General features: G+C 35.3%; 1 protein-coding gene across 3 annotated transcripts in view; it reads right to left on the bottom strand.

Moving 5' to 3' along the window:
• Window positions 1-22701, bottom strand: part of SMYD3 (SET and MYND domain containing 3) — a 376442-nt gene that overhangs the window by 307802 nt on the left and 45939 nt on the right. For all 3 annotated transcript variants that reach the window (XR_008436193.1, XM_053972899.1, XM_053972898.1), the window contains exons 3-5: window positions 18547-18654; window positions 17411-17468; window positions 12947-13083 (exon numbers count right to left, since the gene is read on the bottom strand). Coding sequence is in view for 2 of the 3 variants with exons in the window: in XM_053972899.1 (XP_053828874.1) it covers window positions 12947-13083; window positions 17411-17468; window positions 18547-18654 (303 nt within the window). In the remaining variant the exon portion in view is untranslated. The remainder of the gene's footprint in view (window positions 1-12946; window positions 13084-17410; window positions 17469-18546; window positions 18655-22701) is intronic.

The raw sequence follows: 22701 nt of genomic DNA, 5'->3' as shown, positions 1-22701 counted from the left end.
TGGTGCAATCCAAAAGCTATTTAGGTTAGACAGGTAGGCTGTTAGCAACAGATGTTGAAGCTTAAACTGCTAGACATCAGACAAGGAATTTGTCTCAGATTGGAAGATATAAAAGGTAATTGCTTCTTTTAACTCACCAACTACTAGGAATACATGTGAAGTAAGTTTTCCTGGGTGAAGTCCATTAATACAAATAACTATATAATCAAATGTTGTTTACAGGGTATCTTTTAAATCACATGATAGTTATGAATTGAAGAACCATAGCTCAACATTTTTAATTTACAGTGCACTTCCTATCCCTTATGCTTTCACATATAAGCCTTCAAACTTATTTCCCGATAATTCAGTCACAGAACCACAAAGCCCTGAAAAAATAAAATGTGCAAGAGTTAATGTGGGGAACGTTTCAGCCTCAGAATGAAGCAGCACATGAGTACAATTTCTTTTGCTGCTTTTCCTTTCTCAAAAGAAGCTATCAATGATGGCTTCCCTGGCAACAAGGCACAAACACACAACATCACTGGTTCAAGCAGCTAATCAAGGACAGATGTCTCAAGAGAGCATCAAAGCAGACTTCTGCATTTCCAAGCATGTCTTACTTTTCTACAAATAAAAATATCCCTATAGCTAGGAAATCCAGCTGAATTCTCAAAGTAAAGACATGATTTTTTTCCAGTGCATCTTTCTATATTTTAATTACAGGTTCCCTGCCAGTTTAAATAAAGGAGCAGAAACATTTGCCACAGCCATATGGAAGCATCAAAGAGCAAGAGTGTTTTCATGGGAAATACTTCTAAAGTAGTTTTCATCCTAACTTCCAAAGTACTCCAGCATTCCTTTATGATGCTGAGTGCCTTGACTTATAATAAACACATCAATAATATTTTCAAACTGATTTCAGAGTATCCTGGCATTCTTCATTAAAGGTCTTCTCTCAGGGTTTCAAAGATCATAGACTCACACGTCCCCTTCTGCAGAACCTACACATACAGAAGTCTTGTGTGATCTATAAGACCTCAGTTTCATTTTCCCTAGAAAATGCATCTACATCAACAAAACCCCAGGCAATCCTGATTTCAGTTACCTTTCTTTCGCATAACAACATATGTCTGTTACATATGTGAAACAGCTTATTGAACAGATTATTGAAAACTTTTTACAGCATATGACTACAGTGCAACATTAATTAGTAACACTTTAATAATAGCAGTGCTAATTAATTCTTCCTAACCTATAGAAAAACAGCATGTGCAATGCTGCTAGTGTTATCATTTCATGGTGTGCTTTTCACACTGAACATATATTGTGCTGATCATAATTCCAACATAACATCTTCCAGAACACAGAAGAGCTAAGATAGATATGTGGAGGCAGACTGATTTACCAAAACAGAATGACATGTGAGCGGATGCAGGCAGTTTCTGGCAACAAATCATTGTGGGAAAAATTCAAGTTTTGTTCCCTTTTTGCTCTTAAGAAGCAATGAGTACATTCACATCTTGTCCCAAATTCTATTAAATTAATGATGGGACTCTCAATCTACTAGAATCTCAACACACAAGGCTAAACAAAAGGTCACAGGGCCAGAATGGACACCCAAGTCAAACAGCATATATATGCACATGATCCCTGTACAGATCTGCAATCTGGACCACAACTGTAGATCACCATCGCTATGCAAAATTATCTTTCAGCCTTAAAAAATCTTTCAGGCATTCTGGACATAAAATCTGTTGATTTTCTTTCACATAGATCCAGTTATAAAATCAGTGTTAGTGAGAGGAAAGCAAAATTGACTATTTAAAAAAAGCTCATTAGTTTTCAAAAAGGCCAAGTGAACATTGGAGGATCCCATGGCCAGATCTTTTACCCTATCTTTTTTCCTGAGAACTCAGCTTTACTTGGAACAATAAATCAGTCACTTTGCCTCACTATTCTAAATTCCACAATTGGTCATTACCTGTGTTTAATCAACACCATTTGCTTTCATGAGTTAGAATAGTCACCTGCCCTCCCTCTTGAAGGTACTCAAATTCTCTGTGCAATTTTGATTCTAAAAAGTGGGACTCAGAGCTTCTCATTTGCTAGTAGTAGCACCATAACAAGTAAGCAAATTTTGTTCGTCTAAAGGAGTTCTTTTTCTGTCATAAAGATCTAAGACCTACTGAAGTGGCAGAAGATGTACAACAGCTATCCACTGGAAAGAGGAGATGCCAGGAGAAAATTTGCCAAGCTGCAAATACACACTTTAATTCATATTGCTACATGTAAAAAATCATTTAATGAGACCAATGAGACTTCTAATCACTAAGAATATTAATTACAGAATTATCATCAGACAATCAAGCATTCTCTACTTAATCCTAGCTCAAGTAAATACCAATTGCACTAAATGACAGCATGTAACACATGCCTACCTTCACATCTTGGAAAGATGACTTTGAGAACTTTGGAGTAAAACAGGTCAGGAGAAGGCAGTAGATAAATACAAACTACTGTTATGTGCTTGTTTGATCCAACAAGCTGAATGCAACAAGCTTCATCTTATTTCTGCCTATGCACCGTTCCTCCCCTCCACTACAGCAATGCAAAAATGGAGTCCAGAGAAATCTCCTCAAATTGCACACCGAAAACAGAACTCCAGTCAAAGGTGTATCAGCATGATTAAAACCATATAGTGACATATATTCACAACTTCCCACTTTCCTGATGTGTACAGGCTAATGCTAGTAAAATAATTAATATAGAAAATTATGAAGTAGACAAATGAGTAGGAACTCACTAGCCTCTCATCACCTCCATTTCTCACACTTAGGCACATTCACTTAGATTTCTACAAATACCTGTATGCTTGTCCCCAAAAAACACCAAGAGATGTTCTGACAAAAAACAATGGTGCTCAAATGTTGTCTCAGACCTAACTGGAAAACACCACATTCTCTTATAAGCAGGCTTGTTTTTTCTCTTTCTGTGCCTTTCTTATGAGTCTTCACATTCCTCTCATCCATCTCAACTAGAAATTGAATGAACAGAAAATTAAATTTGCAAATGTAATTTCTTGTGAATCTACAACAATTAGATAGTAGTAAAAAGAGTTGCCATAAGTCATACAATTTTGGATCTACTAAACTGGGCTGGTCAGTTTGCTTGTATCATGGGTAGAGTTGCCAGCATAAATTTTATTTATTCTGTTGTCTGTAGTGCAATTCCTTGATTTGAAGACTTCAAAGAAACACAGTCGGCAGGAACATGCTTGGAAATTAGATGTGTATATGCTTACTCTTCTCCCAGACAATTGGCTACTTCATGGTCAAAAATCTCTTACTGCTGTGGATACTCCAGCTCTTTCAGTTTGCTTTTCCAGCAGATCTCTACCAATGGATTACAGTTTCTTCCAGAATACAAAGCTACCAGACACATCTCTATTTAATTTGCAGTGTTTTTCTGTATTTGCACAATTTGTGTGGTTATGGAGATTTATCATCTCTCTGGACTTGCACCCAGATACAGATTCACTTTTAGCTCTGACCCAAGAGCATGCACTATGATTTATTATCTACTGATACCACCAGCAACATCCAGGGCCATTGTGAGACATCAGAACTCTACCTAAATTCAGCTGCTTCCAAGAAGATGCAAGCTTGCAAAGAAGAACCATTAATGTTGTACAACTTCCTGCTGTTACTGAGTACTTTTTGTGTACACATTCTTATATTCTCTAATTTCTGCCATGACAAGGTATTACAAAGACAGTTCAATAATATATAGGAAGCATATCCATTAACATCATCATCAAGTCAAGCAGGTTTTTTTGTAACTGTAAAGTTAACATTAACCAGGAAAAGGTATTTTGTGTTAACCACAGTTAACACAATTAACCCAAATTGCTTCTAGTTTTTATAGTTTGTAGTTCACTCATGCTGAAGATGATGGTACAAATCTTGCTGTGATTCTCAGCAGCCACTGTTAATTCATTTCAAGTATATTGTTTTTATAGGAGATGGTTAAATGCATTTATTCCTGATTTAACTGTCAGGTATGAGGATGGTAAGACAACAAGCTGAATTCCCTTCTTGGTCATTCCTGCCACCACCCAGCTCTGGAGTCAGCCTAGGTACATCAATCAGGCACTTGGACAAATTTTGGTCCTGAGTAAACTGACAGAATGGGGGCAAACTAGTGAAGTACTGCACCAACCTTTATCACTGGAGCTTTTCAGAACTATGGCTTTCCAATCAAATGAACTGTAACTTACATTAAAAATTACCATTTGACTGTCTGACATGTCTAAAAGGATAGTTTAATGGAAAAAAAAAATGCTGTGGAATGAGAAACAATGATCTTGTATAATTTAGGCAGTAAATTATGTTGGACTCATACCTAACATTGGTACAAATCCACTAGGAAAATTCCAACACTATCATTATAGTCTCGCAAGTTGCTTCTTCAGCTACTATATATCTTTTCATAAAACTATAGACTATACTTTACTTCTTAATAAGCAAAAAAAATAGTTAATACATGCAACATTAATTATAAAACCTAGGCAAATGAAATCTCTCATTTAGAGAGATACTTGGTTCAGATTTATGCCATTTATGCCATATCACCAGGATGATGGATATTGTCTCAGGTTAAAAGAAATCCCAAAAATATAAAAATACAGAAAAAAGTTGAAAGTTTAAAAGTAAAACAAGCAATTCTATGCTGTTGCAACAGCTTCTCACTATCAGCCAGCTCGTGGAATTTTACTCATACTCAAAGTATAAAAGCAAACATGACTCTTTCAGACGGTTAGACAGCACGAATGCACATCGTGCAAGCTGCTGTTTAAAATACTGATTTTTTAATTTGAGAACGAGCTTAAAGGCTGAAATTGCTACAAAATGAGAAACATGTCAGCATTATGTCTACATAATTTCTGCATAGCAGAAAACACTGATGTCACAGACAACATGTGCACCCTTCTTTACTATCTTCCCAGACTAAAGACCCAAACAAGCAAAGTAATTTTCACCCACAACACTGAATGGAAGTTGAAAAAGCAGTAGGTTGGCACTTCACCATTTCTATCTTGACTAGGAACAACACTTCACCAGATCCGATCAATTTACATGATGAAACTCTGACTTCAATGACTTTGTGATGCATAAAAATACCCTTCAAAGAGTGGGCATCCAATCCACTTTCCTCTGAAAGCTGAATGAAAACTTGGCCTTGATGGTAACAGAAAAAGAAAGAAGATGAATTTTATATTTGTGAATACAGGCAAAGCACAAGATTTGTTGACAGACTGAAGAATATTCTTGTGGAATGTGAGAGGGAAGAAACCATTAATACTGCAGATTTCTATTTTAAACTAGAAAAATACTGCCAGATTTCCAAAAGTGATTATAAAAACTTTAATAACAGCCCACAATTACTTTAAATTCAGAAGGGAGATAAGTTCAAATCCATTATCTGTAGTATCTGTGACATTAGGGACACATTTCAATGAACACATTTAAAATTTCCAAAAGCCCATAACCAGCAGAAAAATTTTCAAAGGATCCGTAAGAAGAAATACAATTTATTGGTGATTACAGACATGAAAATAGTCTAGTCAATATTTATAAAATCAGGAGGAAAGGAGGAGGAGGAAAAAAATTAAATCACTGAGGCAAATTAGATGATTTCCTAAAGGGAATATTCCTCGATCTGACTCCGCCAGTCAATCTACATCTAACTTACCTGGGGACAGCATGGGAACTTCCAGTGTAGCTGTGTAAGGAGAGGCAAGCAAGAAAGGTATGACAAACCATCCTGGCAGAGTTCTTGCACCTTGCTTGCACGATCTGCTGCCAGCCACTATTGCAGAATATCCATAAGCACTGTCATGTACAGTCATGAAATTATTTGAGACAGCCTTTGTCAGCTTCAGGCTGCTGTAGCACAAGCTAAGTGATCTCACACCAGCTGACAGCGTATCAGTGCTACAACCACGTTGTGACAGCTGCTCACCCATACCAAAACACAGGATCAACTCAATCATGATATTGAACCAGTACCATGGTCTAATTGTTTCTTTCTCCATCTTATGTCTACAACAAACTCGGGACTAGTTTCAAGGAAATAGAACGTGACACACCACAATTACTGTTAAAGCAAAAAGATACATATTGGGGAATAGGGAGAGAACATACTCTTCAGGACTACATTTCATGTAGGTAGGTATCATTTAATTGACACCCACTGAAATGCCTACATGAGACAGAACTTGTTGCACCCTCAATTGATACTTCAACTGCAACAGCTATTTGTCTCTACAGCATACCTCAGACAGATATCAGCCTCATTTTCATAGAGACTCTGAAGCAACTCAGAATACACCAAGTCAACAATAGCACCAGAAATACATGGCTCCCCATCCTGTATTCAAAGAGCATCCTATATTCCAAGAGCATGGTATTTTTCAACTGACTATCAATCTACTGCGATGTCATTCTGGAAGAAAAAGTTTTGTGCCTTTTCATCTAGTAAACATGTTGAACAAGTCTCAGAGCTGATTAATAATCCTTCCACACAAAATCCTAGCTCTGCCACAGCCAAAACAAAAAAAAAAAAAAAATGCTTTAAGCAATCCCACTGCAGGTCATCCTAAAGACAAGGACAGACCACTTTGCTGCCAACAGTATTATAAACAGGTATCAGGCTTATCCTCCTCAATTAGAGGCTTTTAAAATTGCTGATAGAGGATGTAAATGGTTTTCATTTGCTACTCAGATCTTTATTAAACATCTCCATGACCCTGTTTCATGCTGGCTTTTCCTGAACATAAAGGTGCCTCACCCCACACATTTTTTTTGCATGTACTGCAATTGCTACAACCCCTAAAGGTTTTTATCACTACTGCTTCCAGTTCATTTCCATAAGGGTGTCAGAAAACAGAAAACAGACATGTATATTGCATGTCAGAGACCACTGGCTTTTAAAAAAGTGTGTTTTGTGGATATGCTCTGAGCATAATTAGGCAAATTAATAGTAATTAATGTCCTGGCCACCTGGGTCCTTTTCAGTTCTACACTAAAATATAAAATCTAAAAAAATTAGAAAATAAATAAATAAGTAAATGTTTAAAAACCCAAACTGTTGCAAAATAGCCTACACTACCCTGCCATTTATTTCTCTAAACTGTTTTCTGCCGTCTTATTACTTTCAACTTAGCCCGACAGAAGAAGCGTCAAGTGAAGAAGAAGTATACAACTTTCCTTTCACACAGCCCCTCCATGCTGGCTCGCTTCAGTCAGTAACTCTTCTATCAGTTTATGCTTTTCAATCTGTGCTGAATTAACTTCCTTAAAAATTAGTCTTTTTGCTTCCCTTCACTCTTCAAGAAAAAAGCTTGCTTTCCTATGACAAAACCAAATTATTACAAATTCTACCCAACCACTCCTTGTAATATATTCTTGCTTTAAAACTCTTCTACCTCATTTTCTACACCTGGTGCTTGTTATGCTACAGGCAGTTTGTAAAACAGATGGTACATACAACTAAATGAGGGGACCCCAATTATACCATAAGTTCAATTTGAAGTATTGAAGTATTACAGTTTTACTTTCACTGTAACAAGCTTAGTTAGCAAAAGCTTATATTTTAATTGTGATCATGTACTCTAATTTCTTGTTTCATGGTCTGGTATAATATCCTTTTGCTCTTCAAGGTTACTACTGTGACTGAAAATTAAGATAATTGCTATGGAAAATTATCTCCCCAAATTATAATTCAATGGGGAAATAATAGAAAATCACTAAACCTGAAAAATCACCTTAGACAAAAATAACTTCCTGTGGTGACTCAATTTCCATTTGGCAAAGTAAAGAGAGAGGAGTCTTATAAGACTGTTTATCACCCTTATTCTAGAGTATTGCTGCAATATTTCTTCCTATTTGATTAAAACATTTACTAATTTTTCTCTAATCTCTATTCACACTATTGCTTCTAAAGGTGATGCATGGTGGTTGCCACTTCCTCTGCAATCTTGACTTCAAGAAATAACATTGAGCTAAACAAACATCATGAGAAATGCAATGCAAATCCTAGCAGCAGTATAGAACTATTTCTGCAAAATTTAAAAGATACAACTTAAGATGTAGGCTCTAAAAAACAACTGTGCATATTCCAGCCATCTTTACGCTTGCTTATTCTTCCATTGTAGAAACAAGCAGCAGACTGTGACTGCGTGGTAGGACATGTGTGGTTTGGCTCTGACTGCCCTACAGAGCTCTTATGAAAAGGCAGCTATAGGAACACTTTCTATTAGTCTTATTTTTCTAATAAATACTTGTCTGGTACACATGAAAACTATGAAGAATTGTTGCTAAATCTTATTCAAGTTCTTGAGGCTTATTTGAAGCACTACACAAGTGGAAAGTATTATTGCCATTTAATAAATATGTTGAAATCACAGACCAATTTAAATTAAAAATAAGGTCAACTTCAGATTTTCTACATACTCCTATGCTTTCAAGAGCAGCAGAATTGTAGGGGAAACTTGGGATACCAGGCTGAAAACCCTGTGATACCAGACCAAGGGAATGAGTTATTAAATAGCCCCAAGTCTTTCCTCACTATTCTTTGCTAAAACACTGGCTCCTTACTTTTTTACCCCTCCTTGTACTTACAAAAAAAAAATCACCCTTCAAAAGAGCTAAGACCCAGAACGAAGTTTCAGCACAGATTAGTCTGCATCACACACTTTTTCTAGTACTGTTCTCGAGTCCAGGGGTCAAACAGCTCTGCTCCTGCAAGGCTGTCTAACAAATCTGAGGGAGCTGTTTTATCAGGAAGCATGTGCAACACCTGAACCTTTCTAGGGAAAGGCCATGGAAAGGCCTAGGGAAAGGCCATGGAAAATTACTGGCAAAGCTAGCCAATACAATACAACAGGCTACAGCACTACAAATATATGTGCCAAGAATAGAGAGGATACATAAAAGGTAAAAAAAGGCAAAACCCAAAATGGCATCATATGGGATTCCCTAAAATCTTCAATCCAGCATCCTTTACCAAAAGGTTTATCAACAGTTTCATCAAAACATCTAGAAAACTTCTTTCCGATAACATTCTGGTTTAAGTTTACATAATTGCCCTAGAAAACTGCCTGTAACAGTTCATTAACTGCCACTGGATTTTATCTTACTGCTATTTAAGGGAGAGGTGGCCTACACTTTACTATTCTTATAAATGTGAGGACCTGAAATTAGGAGATCTTCAAAATGGCTATCATAATAGCACACATCAGAATCTCTTCTATGTATCATTAATTGGAAAATAAGTTTTCAAACTATTTCAAAATGCACAAAAAGTCAATTCTGACACAGTATGAGTAGTTGCAATGCTATGTAAAACACCAAGCCTATATTCGGTCTAAAAGAAGTCATCTTAGGCCTGATTCCTGTCAGTAGAGTCACTCACAGGTTTATGGCAGGTACAGAGTTTATTCAACATCTTAAAGAGGCTCACGTTCTTTTGTCTGCTAGTATTAAAAGAACCGTAAATGTATACAAAAATTTAATTCTTTATCCTGCATCCATTAAATGTCTCAAAGGACTCCAGGCCACCTCCTCACACATGTAAGTAAAAGCTAAAGAATAAAAAGCAAGGACTGATTTTATCTCAAGGTTATGGAAACATCACTAAACCATAAAACCACGCTGTCAAAAATTTATCTTGACATTAGAAAATGTCTCAGTGGAGTTAAAGCCTTACCACGTAATTAGCTGCAGATAATTCTGTTTAATACTGAGGATCAGAATTTTAAAACAGTCACAACCTTGATAAATGGCACGTTAAATAAACTGAAGCTTGCAAAAAGTGATCAGATAACAAAAATGAGAAAATTCAACTCCAGCTCAAAGGACAGTTGATACAAAAGCAAATTGTCTAGTAAGGACAAGGCAAGACTGTCAGAAAGAAAGGTACATAACCCTTCTGAAACACCTCCCCATCCAGTACAGCTGGTATTTTCCACAGATCTCGTGCAGACTAAAAATACATTGGGGTGAAATTCTGCCCCCATGGAAAGAAATGGCAAAATTTTCTTTGATTTTAAATGGGCAGTTTCTACAATTGCACACTCAGGGGGATTCTCTGCCTATTAAGCATCACAAGCAAGCGAATAAAACTATAATTAATTTTCACAAAGGCAAGAGCAGTGGACAGCAGAGAAGGAAGACTGTTTAAAAGAGCTTCTGAGAAGCTCTTTTGACCTAAATCAGGTTGGAGATTTTCCAAGAACCATCTGGAATATAGTCACCTCACTACAGGATAATTTTTCTCTTTTGTCTGGCAGTCTGTTTATTTTCCTTCTTGAGAATTCAGCATCAAACAGAATAAAAAAATGACCTTTGACTGGATCTTTTTGTGGCATGCAATGAAAGAACTGATCCAAAAAAGTTCAATGTTCGAATAAGCACCTACTGAACTTGAAAGGAATGTTGGAAGCGATTGGGAAAACAAGATTACATATTGAAGTTATGTATCTGTAGTATTTCTTTATTCTATGACCACACAGGGAAGTCATCACAGCTGGTCTTCTTTAGAGATATACTACAGAGAAGAGACTGCAGAAGTCTTAGCAGAGACTTTACAGCTCCAAAGTCTTAAATTTTACCTGCTGAGAATAAGCATCCCTACTCAGTTTTTAAAAAAAAATTTAAAAGTTGCATGGACATCAGCATATCTTCCAAAGAACATTCCATGGGAATGGCAGAAAATGTCTGCTGCTACCTCCCTAAGGATGGGGAAATACTAAATTAATATTTTAATACAATATCACACTCATAACTAACTCATTTGACAACAAAATTGGGAAAGCTGTAAAATGCCACATGGAATATTAGAGAGTGACAACAAGGTCATACAAAAAGCTTGACAGTTGTGCTTGACTGAACTCTGAACAAGATACTAATTTTACTCATGTAAAGCACATGGCTGTTGACTGCTCTTTTCTCCCAACCATTCACCTGTCCAGTCAGATTCTCCTATCCCTTCTGCCAGTTCTTCTTAGTATTAATGATATCAAGTATGTGTAAACATGACAGGTCTATGTCATTTGCTCTCCATTTTTACAGAGCAGACTATCACACAGACTAAGCAAAACCAGCAAAAGAATGAAATGAGCTCTAGTTTACTGGACAAAAAAAACCCCATACCAAAACCAACAACTTAAAAACTCAGCACTTTGCATTCCATTTAATAGGGTGGGGGAAAATTCACAGTCAACATATGGAATACAGCAAGTTAAAAACATCTCTGTGATATCAAAGCTACAGTAGGGCAAATGTTGTCATTAACAGGAGCACTCCCAGTTCTCCAGTTAACAAGATATGGAGCTGTGAAGTCTTGGCTTTCACTCTGCCCTTGATGGCCACTTACACCACCTTGGTAAAATACATGGGAGGGGAGAGGAGGTGCACATATGTGTACATGCTTGTGCATGTGTGTACACAAAAAAAATTAAAACCTTCTGCACTTTCTTCACCACTGTTCCAATGTGTTTAGTAATCATCACACTGTGTCTGTTCCAAGCCACATGGCCATTCTCCATCTTAAGCTTATTGTTACATAAATGGCAAAAATATTTGGAAATAATTTCTTACAAGCTGCAACTCCATTCAAACTGAGTAGGCAGTGATCATCTTCTGATAATCAGTTTTATCTTCAGCTGCACAAATTCTCTACACCAGATAACACAACGTGCATGTTTCATGTGAAATGCATCTGACAACGCTCAGGCCAAACCAGTATGCCAACACAAGACAATAAAACAGATTGAGTGGAGATGAGGTAGTACTTGAAGTGTTTTATCTATGCACCCTTTTAACTGGGTCTATTTCAGACTGTGATTTTTCAGGTAAAGTTGCAACTTTACATCACATTACCAGCAGTCTAATCACCCACCAAAAAAAAAAATCCAGAAAAACAACACAGTTGATTCAATTGCTCCTAGTCCTGTTGACAGCAAAAAAAAAAAAAAAAAAAAAAAAAAAAAAAAAAAAAAAAAAAAAATTTAAAAGGGTTTTTTAACTGTGCAAATGTTAAAAAAATAATTTATAGCATTTTTATTATATTTTTCCCAAAGAGGCTCTTTCTTTTATTTATATCAAAAGAAAAAAAATGTTATACTTTGGCTTACTTCATAAGAATACAATTACTAAAACAACCAAAACACAAGATAAATCTTATGGCAGAATTTATCAATCAATTAGAAATCAAAAAAAATTAAATGGAGTTAAAACTATGAGTACACTTCATATAAAATATTCTGTTAGCATTGTTTGAATTTAGCTTCTTGAATTGAAAGTAATAAAATATCTACACCAAAAGCCAACATTATTTAGTTAGCAGCACAATAGACATCTTACATGTGGAATCTAATTTTAAATACCTTATATGTCATCTTTCAAAATAAATAATCCACAAGGCCTCTGAAAAAAGCAGCTTGTAGGATACAGTACTATCACAAACATTAGCATATACTTCTAAATGACAAAGTGGGATGGGAGGATATCTGAAAATATATTTCAATTTACAGAAAAATTCTAGGCTGAAGAGTGATGTTATATGGTCTTCATTACTGTGAAAAAATTACTCAGGTTGATTGACTAAATTATATTTGAACTTTCTTGGTTTTTTTTTCTCACCCAGCAACTTTAACATGATTATTTTAAAAAAAGAAAAGAAAAGAAGTATCCTCTGGCTACTGCTTTAATTTGGAAGTGCTGCAATTATATTAAAGTTATACTTCTGCTTAAATACAGATCGAATAAAAAAAATAGTTTGAATTCACTTTGTCATATATCACATTCTGAATGCATCTACTGAACTCCCACTCAGACATAAATTGTGAACATGAGGAAAAGATAATTTATGAGTTGTCAAGCAACCAGATTTTAACACTTACTTTTGTGAAGATCTGAAAAAAGTCAATTGCAGGTGGCAATTGAGACTCATCCTGGATCTCAGTTTTCAAATACAGTTGCAAAGTCTGTGCAAGCTGCCTGAGGCCATCTTTCATTTCTTCACTTAACCGTTCAGTGTCTTATTGGGAAAGGGAAAAAAAGTAGACCATGTCATAAACAGAACATTTCATCAACATTTTGAAAACATCCAATGGCAGCCATACAGCCTAGACATTTCCAATCCAGGAATTAATCTTGATGGAGGGCAATTTTGACAGAGGGCAGACATTTCTCATTTTTGTGACAATTTCCTATCAACACAGTAGAGTTTATCAAGTTGCTACTGCCAAATCATATGAGTGCGACAGCAAGTTAAAGATCAAAAGACAATAGATAAAGCAGATGTGTAAGCAGATGTAAGACATTACATAAAAAAATTAGGCATCTGGGTTTGTAACATTAACCACATTAGAAATATGCTTGGAACTTTATGCAGCAGTTCATAACTTTTATACTGTATTCTCCATAGATGTGTCAGAAACACTTTATGCTAGCAGATGAAACAGAAAAGTATTTATGAACAAAACGAGTTCCATACAGAGCAAGTGGTAAATAATGAATATTAAAGAATAATAAGTAAATATCACTTTATTATAAAGCACCACTATTCATACTTTTCAGATAGAAATCCTGAAGCAGAAAGAATCACAGTGCCTCATTTTCTAATTAAGTGATTAGGCATGCATCAGGTCTCCACACAGAAAGTGAAACTGCTGCTGCACCCTAGCAAGATCACTGCCTGACTACCTGCTTCACACTTTCTTTTTACTATTAGTTAGTACAAAATGGAGAATGCGAAGCTGAACATATTCAAGCACCAGTCTATAACAAAAGGCAGAGATTTATGATGCACTATGAATCAATTTCATCTCTGCATAATGGTGAATTGTTATTTTATTATGAACATCTATAGACGCACACAGCACTACCCAAGTGCAGTCAACAGTGTGGATGTTTGCAGGTGATTTTGTAAGCATGAACAAACATAAATGTTAGAAATCCAGACACCTGTGTATTTCACAATGTACAGAAAATCTCTGATATAGAAAAATATAGTATCTATGAGGACTGTGTCTTCAAGAGAAGCAGCTATCTGTTAGATGACTGAAACAATCAAGTTTAAAAAATATAAAAGAGAAATTATAAACACACACTTGCATTTCTGATATAATATCCCTTTGGAAACAAAAATGTTTTTTCCTTCAAATGTAATTATAAGACAACATGTGATTTACCATAAACTATCTATAATACATTACAAAATGTATTATAACAAAGAGAGGAAGGCATGGTTTGTTTCACTATTGGCAAATAACCCTAGACTAAAGAAGAGAAATCACATAAGAAGCATGTTACAAATGGACACTGTAGCTTAGGACAGATGTGAACATGAATACCAAAACCAACTGGAACTTCAGGGAGAACTGATAGAGATGGAAGCAGAATGCAATTATCTACACTGGAATCTGTCCAGGACATCAGAGCTAATGATCCAGAAAAAAAATCCCAGGGGAACCTTAATGGAAAATGATCAAGACATGATTTTCCAAGCACATTAAAAAAAAAAAAAAAAAAAAGAAAAAAAAAAAAAAAAAGAAAAAAAAGGAAAGGCCAAAAGCTAAAAGCAAAATGAAATTAAAGTTATATATGTTTTCATTTTATGTTTTTAAGGAACTTTTTTCAATTGTTTAATAAACCTATGGGAGACAAAATACAACAAAAGGCCTATGAAAAAATTTCTAAATAATACAGCATGGGGATTTAGTTATGCAACTCTGATTCTTATACAAGTAAAGCAGCAAAATATCTGCCCCACAATATAGCACACAAACTAATTTCTGAATACTGAGTCTTGGTAACTAAAACCAAAAATTATTTCTGAATTACTGTAACATACAGAGAGCCCAGAGAACTAAGGAAGGGAGGAATTGTCTTAAGAGAAATGAGAACCAGCAAAAGTAACTATGCTCAGATCCACCCCTCCTACTTAATCTGAGTTTCAGGACATATAAAGGAATTTCAAGGATCTATGGAGATTGGAAAAGAACTTCATAAAGGCCTGTATGCACCCACATATTTTGTGGTTTTTCATGTATTATTTGTTTTAGTAGATAATTATTCAAAAAGTGTATAGAATTTTATAGCCTTCTATTCAGTTGATATGTCTCCCACACTAAAAATCAACCAAAAGTATAAACTAATGTTGAAAAGTAATAGTGTAAAGTAAAATGAGATAACATAGTGTCAATAGCAATTTTCAAAAAGAAAATATTTTTGAATTACAAGTCGGGGGAAATAACCCAAAAAAGATTAAAAGAGTATCAATGAGAATTCTGTCACGTTTCTAATTAGTGTTGAAACATTATCTTCTATTACAAAGATGCTTCCTGAGAATATTTTTGTTTCGGATTACAGCCTGTATTCATAGTTTATGTGATTCTGTTCAAAGAAATCTTTTCTCCTATATAATTCAGCCTCTAATGAAAATGCATTTCTGATTTTCCTATAGATTCCACTACGTACACAAAGAAACAAAAGCTTTATCAACACCATTCATAAATTATGCAGCAAACAGAGAAACTGTTATGAAATAACTGGAGTTTTTGGAGCATACAGAGGCAGCAAAAAACATCTCAGCTACTACAAGTTCTCACACCAACCCAAAACACTTTTGGATTATTTTAACTCCAAAACCATCTATTCACTCTAACAAGGAAGCCAGGAAAACAACACTAGTAAAGAGCCAGCCAAAACCTTTACATAAGATTATGCATAGGCCATTTGTACTGTAGCCTGAAGTATCAAGTTCAGTTAATGTGTTAATGTCCTAAACACTTGGTGCTGTGGAGTTAAGAGGCCACTGGAATTGTTATTAAGACTGAGTCAGTACAGATTAAACACTACATGTGGATCTCTCATTTGTCTTCTCCTAAACTAATTGGCTATGTACCAGTTATTTCCATATCAGTGAGAAGACAGTCATCCCATCTGTATCACAGGCCATATCATAATTTCCTTCAGAATGACTATTTTAGCAGAACCTTCTGGCCACTCTACAGACTTTTGTACCATTCACCCATTGCAGCTCAGGCCTGTTCAACACCAAGCTTCTCTCCAGTCAACTTATCACACGATTCCCCTTGTCTCCAGTCAAGTCAAGGAAAGCTGGGATCATCTCCTGAAGGGTACTGAGAAACCAGTTTGTATGGAACAATCAGTTACAAAACAAACTTTGCCTACACTAGAGATAATTGCTGTACAAGTGATCAATATTTAATATTTAAAGGGAGAATCGTCCAGTTCCTCCTGCACCACTCTGCAATCAGCCATTGGTATAATAAAGACTCTTTCCTTGGATCCCAGCAGTGTAACAAAGCATAAAAGTCCATAATCTAAATAATTTTAACTTAATTTGCAACAACTGTTTTCCACAAACTTTTGTTACACAAATTGAAAATACCCATTGCAGAAAATCACTATGTTCTAAATAACTGAAATCTATCCATTTTAATTTGCTGCCTTGTTAAGGTGTTTTGCCCTTGCAGTTTGGGATAAGGCAGCAGAATGTCAGGGTGTTTGGAAGTAAAATTAATACTATGTGTTGCATTTTTTATGTTTATACAGGTTTTATTTCTAACTATACCAATTGATCAACCTGCTTTGTAGCCAAAACTCTGAATAATGCTAAAAAACATTGAGGTAATCAAAATATTCACATTACTCTCCAGAAAATCCCTCTAAACAAGATGCAAAAATGAACCAAGCATGTATTTCTTCCTTTTTAAGTCTTCAAGATGCCACAAAATATGAAAAAAATGTTTCTTATTTCAACATTTGCTCTGCTGAGAGATTGTAATGAGCATCTTTTTCTACCCAAGAAGTTGAAACTTGTGAAGCCACAAAAGTAATAACTGCACAATTTCATCTTTTTTCTCTGTTGAAAGATCATGTAGAAGAAAAATATAGACATATCCCTTTTAAATTTAACTTTCTTTCCTATTTCTGGAGGTTATTTTGAAGTTTTATGCAATAGCACATAAGTATTAAAAAAGTAAAACCTCGGTGCAAAAATATATGTACTATTGTCTATGTATGTAGAAATATTGACACTGTATATAGTAAGGCAGACATTGGGTAAATTAAAAAATGAGCATGCAAGTTGTTCATTGTAAAATGCAAAAATAAATATACTAAAGCAAAAAATCAGGAAAGTTTTGCTTCAAGACAACAGGCATGTTTTTTCTTTTATCTTTGAAATAACTGTTCTTTCCCACAGAGGTTTTTGTCTTTGATTCTGTTAGTCCACAGAGCAAACCTTCAGAAGGCAAGCTGCAAGAAAATCAGATGGCCCTTTAATAAAACAGACCTTGGAAGTATTTCCTGAAATCTGGCTGGCAATTACTTACTTGACTGAAGATCAGGAAAAGAGTAGAGTCTCTCAGAAGGGCATACTGATTGTCTGAGCTGTAGAGGAAAATCAGATAATTAACACTCACATAGCATGTTTTATCTTGCAAACACTCTACAAGACTGATTATGCCGTGTGATAAACGTGAAAGATAATCAGGTATGGCCAACAGCAGCAACATAAATCCAGGACTTTGCATAAACTATCCTAAAAAATTAAATTTCTTTGTTGTTATAAGACTTTCTACTAATTTTGATTTTTTTTAACACTTTGGCAGCTTACCTTTAGTAACTTACTTTAGCCCTTTAGAGCATAATTGAAATCAGATTATGAGGTTTGTTTCAGAGTTCATGTGACTATAATTAATGCACAGTATTGCTAGGTACATATTTGCCCTTTAAAAACTATCATGCAAACTCTTCGCAACAATGTATAAAATAAATGTGAAATCATATTTCATCACCTCAGACCACAACAAAGGCCTGCACTTTTATCCAACACAGACAGCATCATAGCAGGTTCAGCAAAAAAATTAGATTTACAATCCCACCCATTTATAAGCTGCTTAAACTATCAGAAAATTTAGTCCATAAAAAGGAATCAAATCATGGGAATGTCAAACACCCAGGACTTCTAAGAGAGTTTAGAAAAACATTAAAAAAGATAACTGAGATTAAGAAAATCCATCATGGAAAGCATGGCACTATGCCCTCTAAAGAAAGGGCTAGCTACCACTGCTTCTGCCCTTACCACTCATTCAAACAACACCTAATGAGGCTTCTATTACGTTAACAGAAAAGCACCAATAACTTCAGTAGTATTCAAGGGAAAATGGTGTCTCCCTATGTTTTTCTTCCAGGCAGGAATAAGCTTAGAATGCTACCACATAACCATAGGAAAAGAAAGTCAATAAACATGTCCCTCAAGCTTAGTTATGTCTGTTTTGGAATCTCTTGATCCCTTCAGCATTTCTGCAAATTAATCAGCAAACTTGTAATGCAATTCACAGTCTAATTTTTTTCAGCACTCCCAGTCACTTGAGCCTTGTAGTTCATAATTGCATTAAAAATGTAGAGTGAGAAAGCATTTATCAGAATTTGCTGCACTGAATCAATCTAAAAGAACATCACTTACTAGTTTAAAAACAATCCTTCCAGCAAGTCTGACAGAGTCTGGAGGAAAATTTGGCTCGATGCTCTTAAGACACTTGCATTCCTGCTTGTGGTCCAGCCAAGCTTCTTTCTATCAAGACATTTTAAAAAGGAAGAAAAAGAAAATTAAGTGCATTTTATGTTACATAATCTGTATCCTATTTTTTATATGTACACACATATTTTATATACATATAGTTATCTATAGTTAAATATACACACAAACATGCTCAAAACAATATGCACTAATTCTCATTTGTTGTGACATGAAGCAACAACAGTATGTAGCTGCTTACTTCACAAGATTGGAGAGAGCTAGAAAAGATGCTATCTAACATACACAAAACTCTAGGCATGTGTTCACTCAGCAATCAAGGCTGCAGAGGCCTTCAGAGTCCATTCACTGCACTAAATACAGCTGCTCTAATGAAATGGTCAAGTTTTCAGTGCTGCAAAAACTGTCACCAAATATCCCTGAGCTGATGAGATACCAATGCCCACAGCTGGGAGGACTGGCAGCGATAAAACAAAACAGAAGACAGAACCAAAAATATTTTAGTTACTTATATTACCCAAACCTCAAATTTTTGTTTCAAGGGCCACATTGATTAGAATAGCAGAGACAGACTAACACTCCCATAGCAGGGAAGAATCAGGATGACAAGATAAAGGAAACATTGAAATATCTCCTTTTTTTCCTCTACCATTTATTGTTGCATCAAGATTAGTGCAGAAGAGCAGCAAGAATGAGTCTTCAACTAAAGAAATGTGTTGGAAGAAAATTTCTGATCACTATTTTTCCTTTCTTCTGTCTCTACAAGTAGAAAATTCTGTTTATAATATGCAAAAAGTACAACATACTACATATTTACACATTTTATTTGCATATTCACAGTTCATGTTCAAAGACAGACAGCTGTTTCAAATAGTTTTAAAAGCAAATTAAAAGAACAAGGCACAACAAAAATTTGCTACAATGACAAGTACTCACAATCAAGGGCTTCTAAAGGTGACATTTTCTCACAAATATGCAGTAAGGGAAAAAAACATGAACCCAGAAAACCAGTTTCTGTCAGGTGAGTGCCACAGAGAAAATGATTGTCTAATGTTAACTACATGTTCAGCGATAAAAAAAAAAAAAATAAAATGGCAGAGATATGTGTAAGGGCACATCAGACCAGGAGATGCTGACATGAGAGTTATAAAGATTCCAAACACAATCACACAAGTTTTTCCTAAGCTGCATTTAAGTGAGGGAATTGTTTCAGGTAACTAGGTTTCAGCACCAGAAGCATTTATTATATTTAATTCAGGATTTTTTCCCCCTGTGGCTTACACATTATAAATAAATGGAACTTTTTATTTCTTTCAGATACATGAGAGATTTGTGATTTCATTTCTTTTACCCATAACTCTACAAGGCAAAAAAATGACACCAAGAAGGCATTAATCCAAATACAGTTAGTGTCACATCCTATCTGGCAAATAAAAGTTAAGTATTTAGTGCTGAATAAAATTATCCTTGTCTAGAAAAAACAAAGTCATGCTTGTAAATGTCCAGACATCGTTCTGTGTAATAAAATTATATTGGCATTTTCATCCAACTTAAACTAAAAATGTTCCTAGGAGTAAGCCTTTACTGTCAAATTTTTTACTCTACATAAATGTTGCACAGAATTTTAAACATGTAGAGGTGACATCCAAATGATTAATAACTTACCCAACCAATATAGCTCTAATGAGATTAAATATTCTGGACCACATAGCATCATATGCCACCTTTCTTTGAGAGCATTCCCATGTGATAAAAATAGTTCAAACACACGCCTTTTGTGAAATAGCACTTTGGCCAAAACTGATGCTAAAAAGGAATCACTCTGATTCCTCTGCAGAAGGAGCTAGAATGGAATGGGGATTGCCAGTCATTTATTCCCAAATGGTCAGGGAGAGAGAGGAAAGCTCCAAATGCATTAAATATAATGAAATTCAACAATATTTCTTCTTAATATCCATACAACATAGATACAAATTACAGGACAATATGAAAACAATGATCTGTGACCCTGGAGAGACCTACTTTTAAAGTCAGTCTCTAAAAATACTTATTGGTTGAACTTATGTTAGTATCACATTTCCTGGTGGAAGGGTTTTCTTAATTCTTTGTATCCTGGCTTTCAGTCAAGGTTTTTATATCCTATATCCAGCACGAGTATAAACACTGCAGTGCAGAGATGTGGCCACCTGGTATGACCCTTCTCCTCCATGCCAGGGAAGGTCTTCCAATTTTGGAAAGATTCCTTTTCCCCCTTTTAGAAATGAACACTAATAGAAGGAGGCAAAAAAAAGCAAGTAAACAGTACAGGGCAATACAAAACCCTCCTCCTCAAGGTTTCACTACACTTAGGAACTTGGAAAGAATATCTTTCTGTTTCTCCCCTCCCAAAGCATTGTCTCTCCTTCAATCTCAATGTATCCCAAGTGTCAATCCTCAGGCTTCATCCATGGCTACAGAGATGGTGCAGCACAGAGCTCTTTACTGGTGGCAGCTTCAGAGTCTGCCCGCTGAACCAGCACCAGACCACTTCCAACACCTCCCTGCACAAGCCAGGATCACCTCCTGCTGGCTCAGGTCATGGGCAAAGACCCCTCACAAATGCCTGCAATATCTTGCATATTTTCAGCTGAGTGATCTTGTCAATGAACATCCATTCTTTCACAGACATATGCTATTGCTGTCTCACTTTGGAGCCTGAATCTACAAAAGATCCTAAAGCAATGTTGATTAAACAAAGGTTTCCTTTGTCTTCTATGCAAGAGTACAAAAAATGAACACTTCCTGCAGATTAATGTGCTAATAAAAAGCTGTTAAAAACTACAGCTGATTAACCAAAAAAAATAAAAACACCAGGTTATTTTCCCATTGGAAGGTTTTGATCTGTTAAAAGCAAATAATCTGTAATTTCCAAAGGACTGTTTGAATTTTCACAGAACGTCTTTTTTTAATTATGACATTTTACTTTTATTACATTATTTCAATAATATTTGATAATATCACATTCTGAATTCTTCCTGAAATTACTCTTCCATTTTTCAGGGATTATCATCTATATCATTGGTCCCCAATCTGTGGGATACACCATATTAATAAACATTGCCAGGGGTGATCACAATAGTGATTATGAGGAGCACCAGATGTGATAACCCTACCTCTGGAGAGACACCCAGAAAACATAACATGGCTAGAAGACAGGCAGTCCATGAAACTAGGCATCAACAAGTGAAAAAGGGGCTACAACAGGGAAATGCCAAATAGGGGCAAAACCCAATGAGGTCTGAGTGAAAAAAAAATTAAAAGCAAAAAATCTATATGTACTTGATCCTAAAAACCGGAATTCATTTGCAAAAGGTCAGCCCAAAGGATCTCTTGTGATATGTTCCAGTTTCACACTTCTAATATTTTTAAAATTAAACTGAAGTGGTAAAAGTGAAAACAGCTTGCTTTAACTGGCCTGAAAAAGAAAAACAATGGGATTTTTTTTTTTTATTTGGAACAACTCATTCATAATCTTTAATACAGACATTATGGAGATTTGTAAAAAAATGGGGATTCTGATTTGTATTCTGATTTTTTCAGGACTACCAGCTCTGCATACATATTCCCTTAAAGGATAACTATTCTCACTTCAAGTTCCAAAAGAGAGACATTTCCAAAAATTATTACTTCTCCTTAAGGTTAGCCTGAGGATAGCTTTTTGTACTACCTAACTTTTTAAAACAAATGAAGATGTTTATAAGATATTTGCAGCTTTAAAAATGGCTCTTTTTGGTACACTTTGAAATATAAATCCCCTGTTGCATTTATGTTGAAGTTTCTTTCACAAAATCCACCTTTATTCTAGACCCAGTACACCTACTGAGATTAAACTTTTTGAAGTCATATTTTTATATTAATTCTGTTTTCATATAATGTATTAATTACAAAACTCCAGAAAAATTACAGGTTTTAAGCCTAAGTGTTTTGAGTTGCAGTATCACACATTCAAAAATAATCAAATCATTCTGCAAGTAAGTGTGAACTGCAAATTCAACTGCATAATTTGCACTTCAAAGTTATCTGTATTCATAAAACTAAAATAGT

Source organism: Vidua macroura, chromosome 3, assembly GCF_024509145.1.
Source record: "Vidua macroura isolate BioBank_ID:100142 chromosome 3, ASM2450914v1, whole genome shotgun sequence".
NCBI lineage: Eukaryota > Metazoa > Chordata > Aves > Passeriformes > Viduidae > Vidua > Vidua macroura.
The sequence above is the reverse complement of the archived record's forward strand: the minus strand, read 5'-3'. Positions and strand labels throughout refer to the sequence as shown.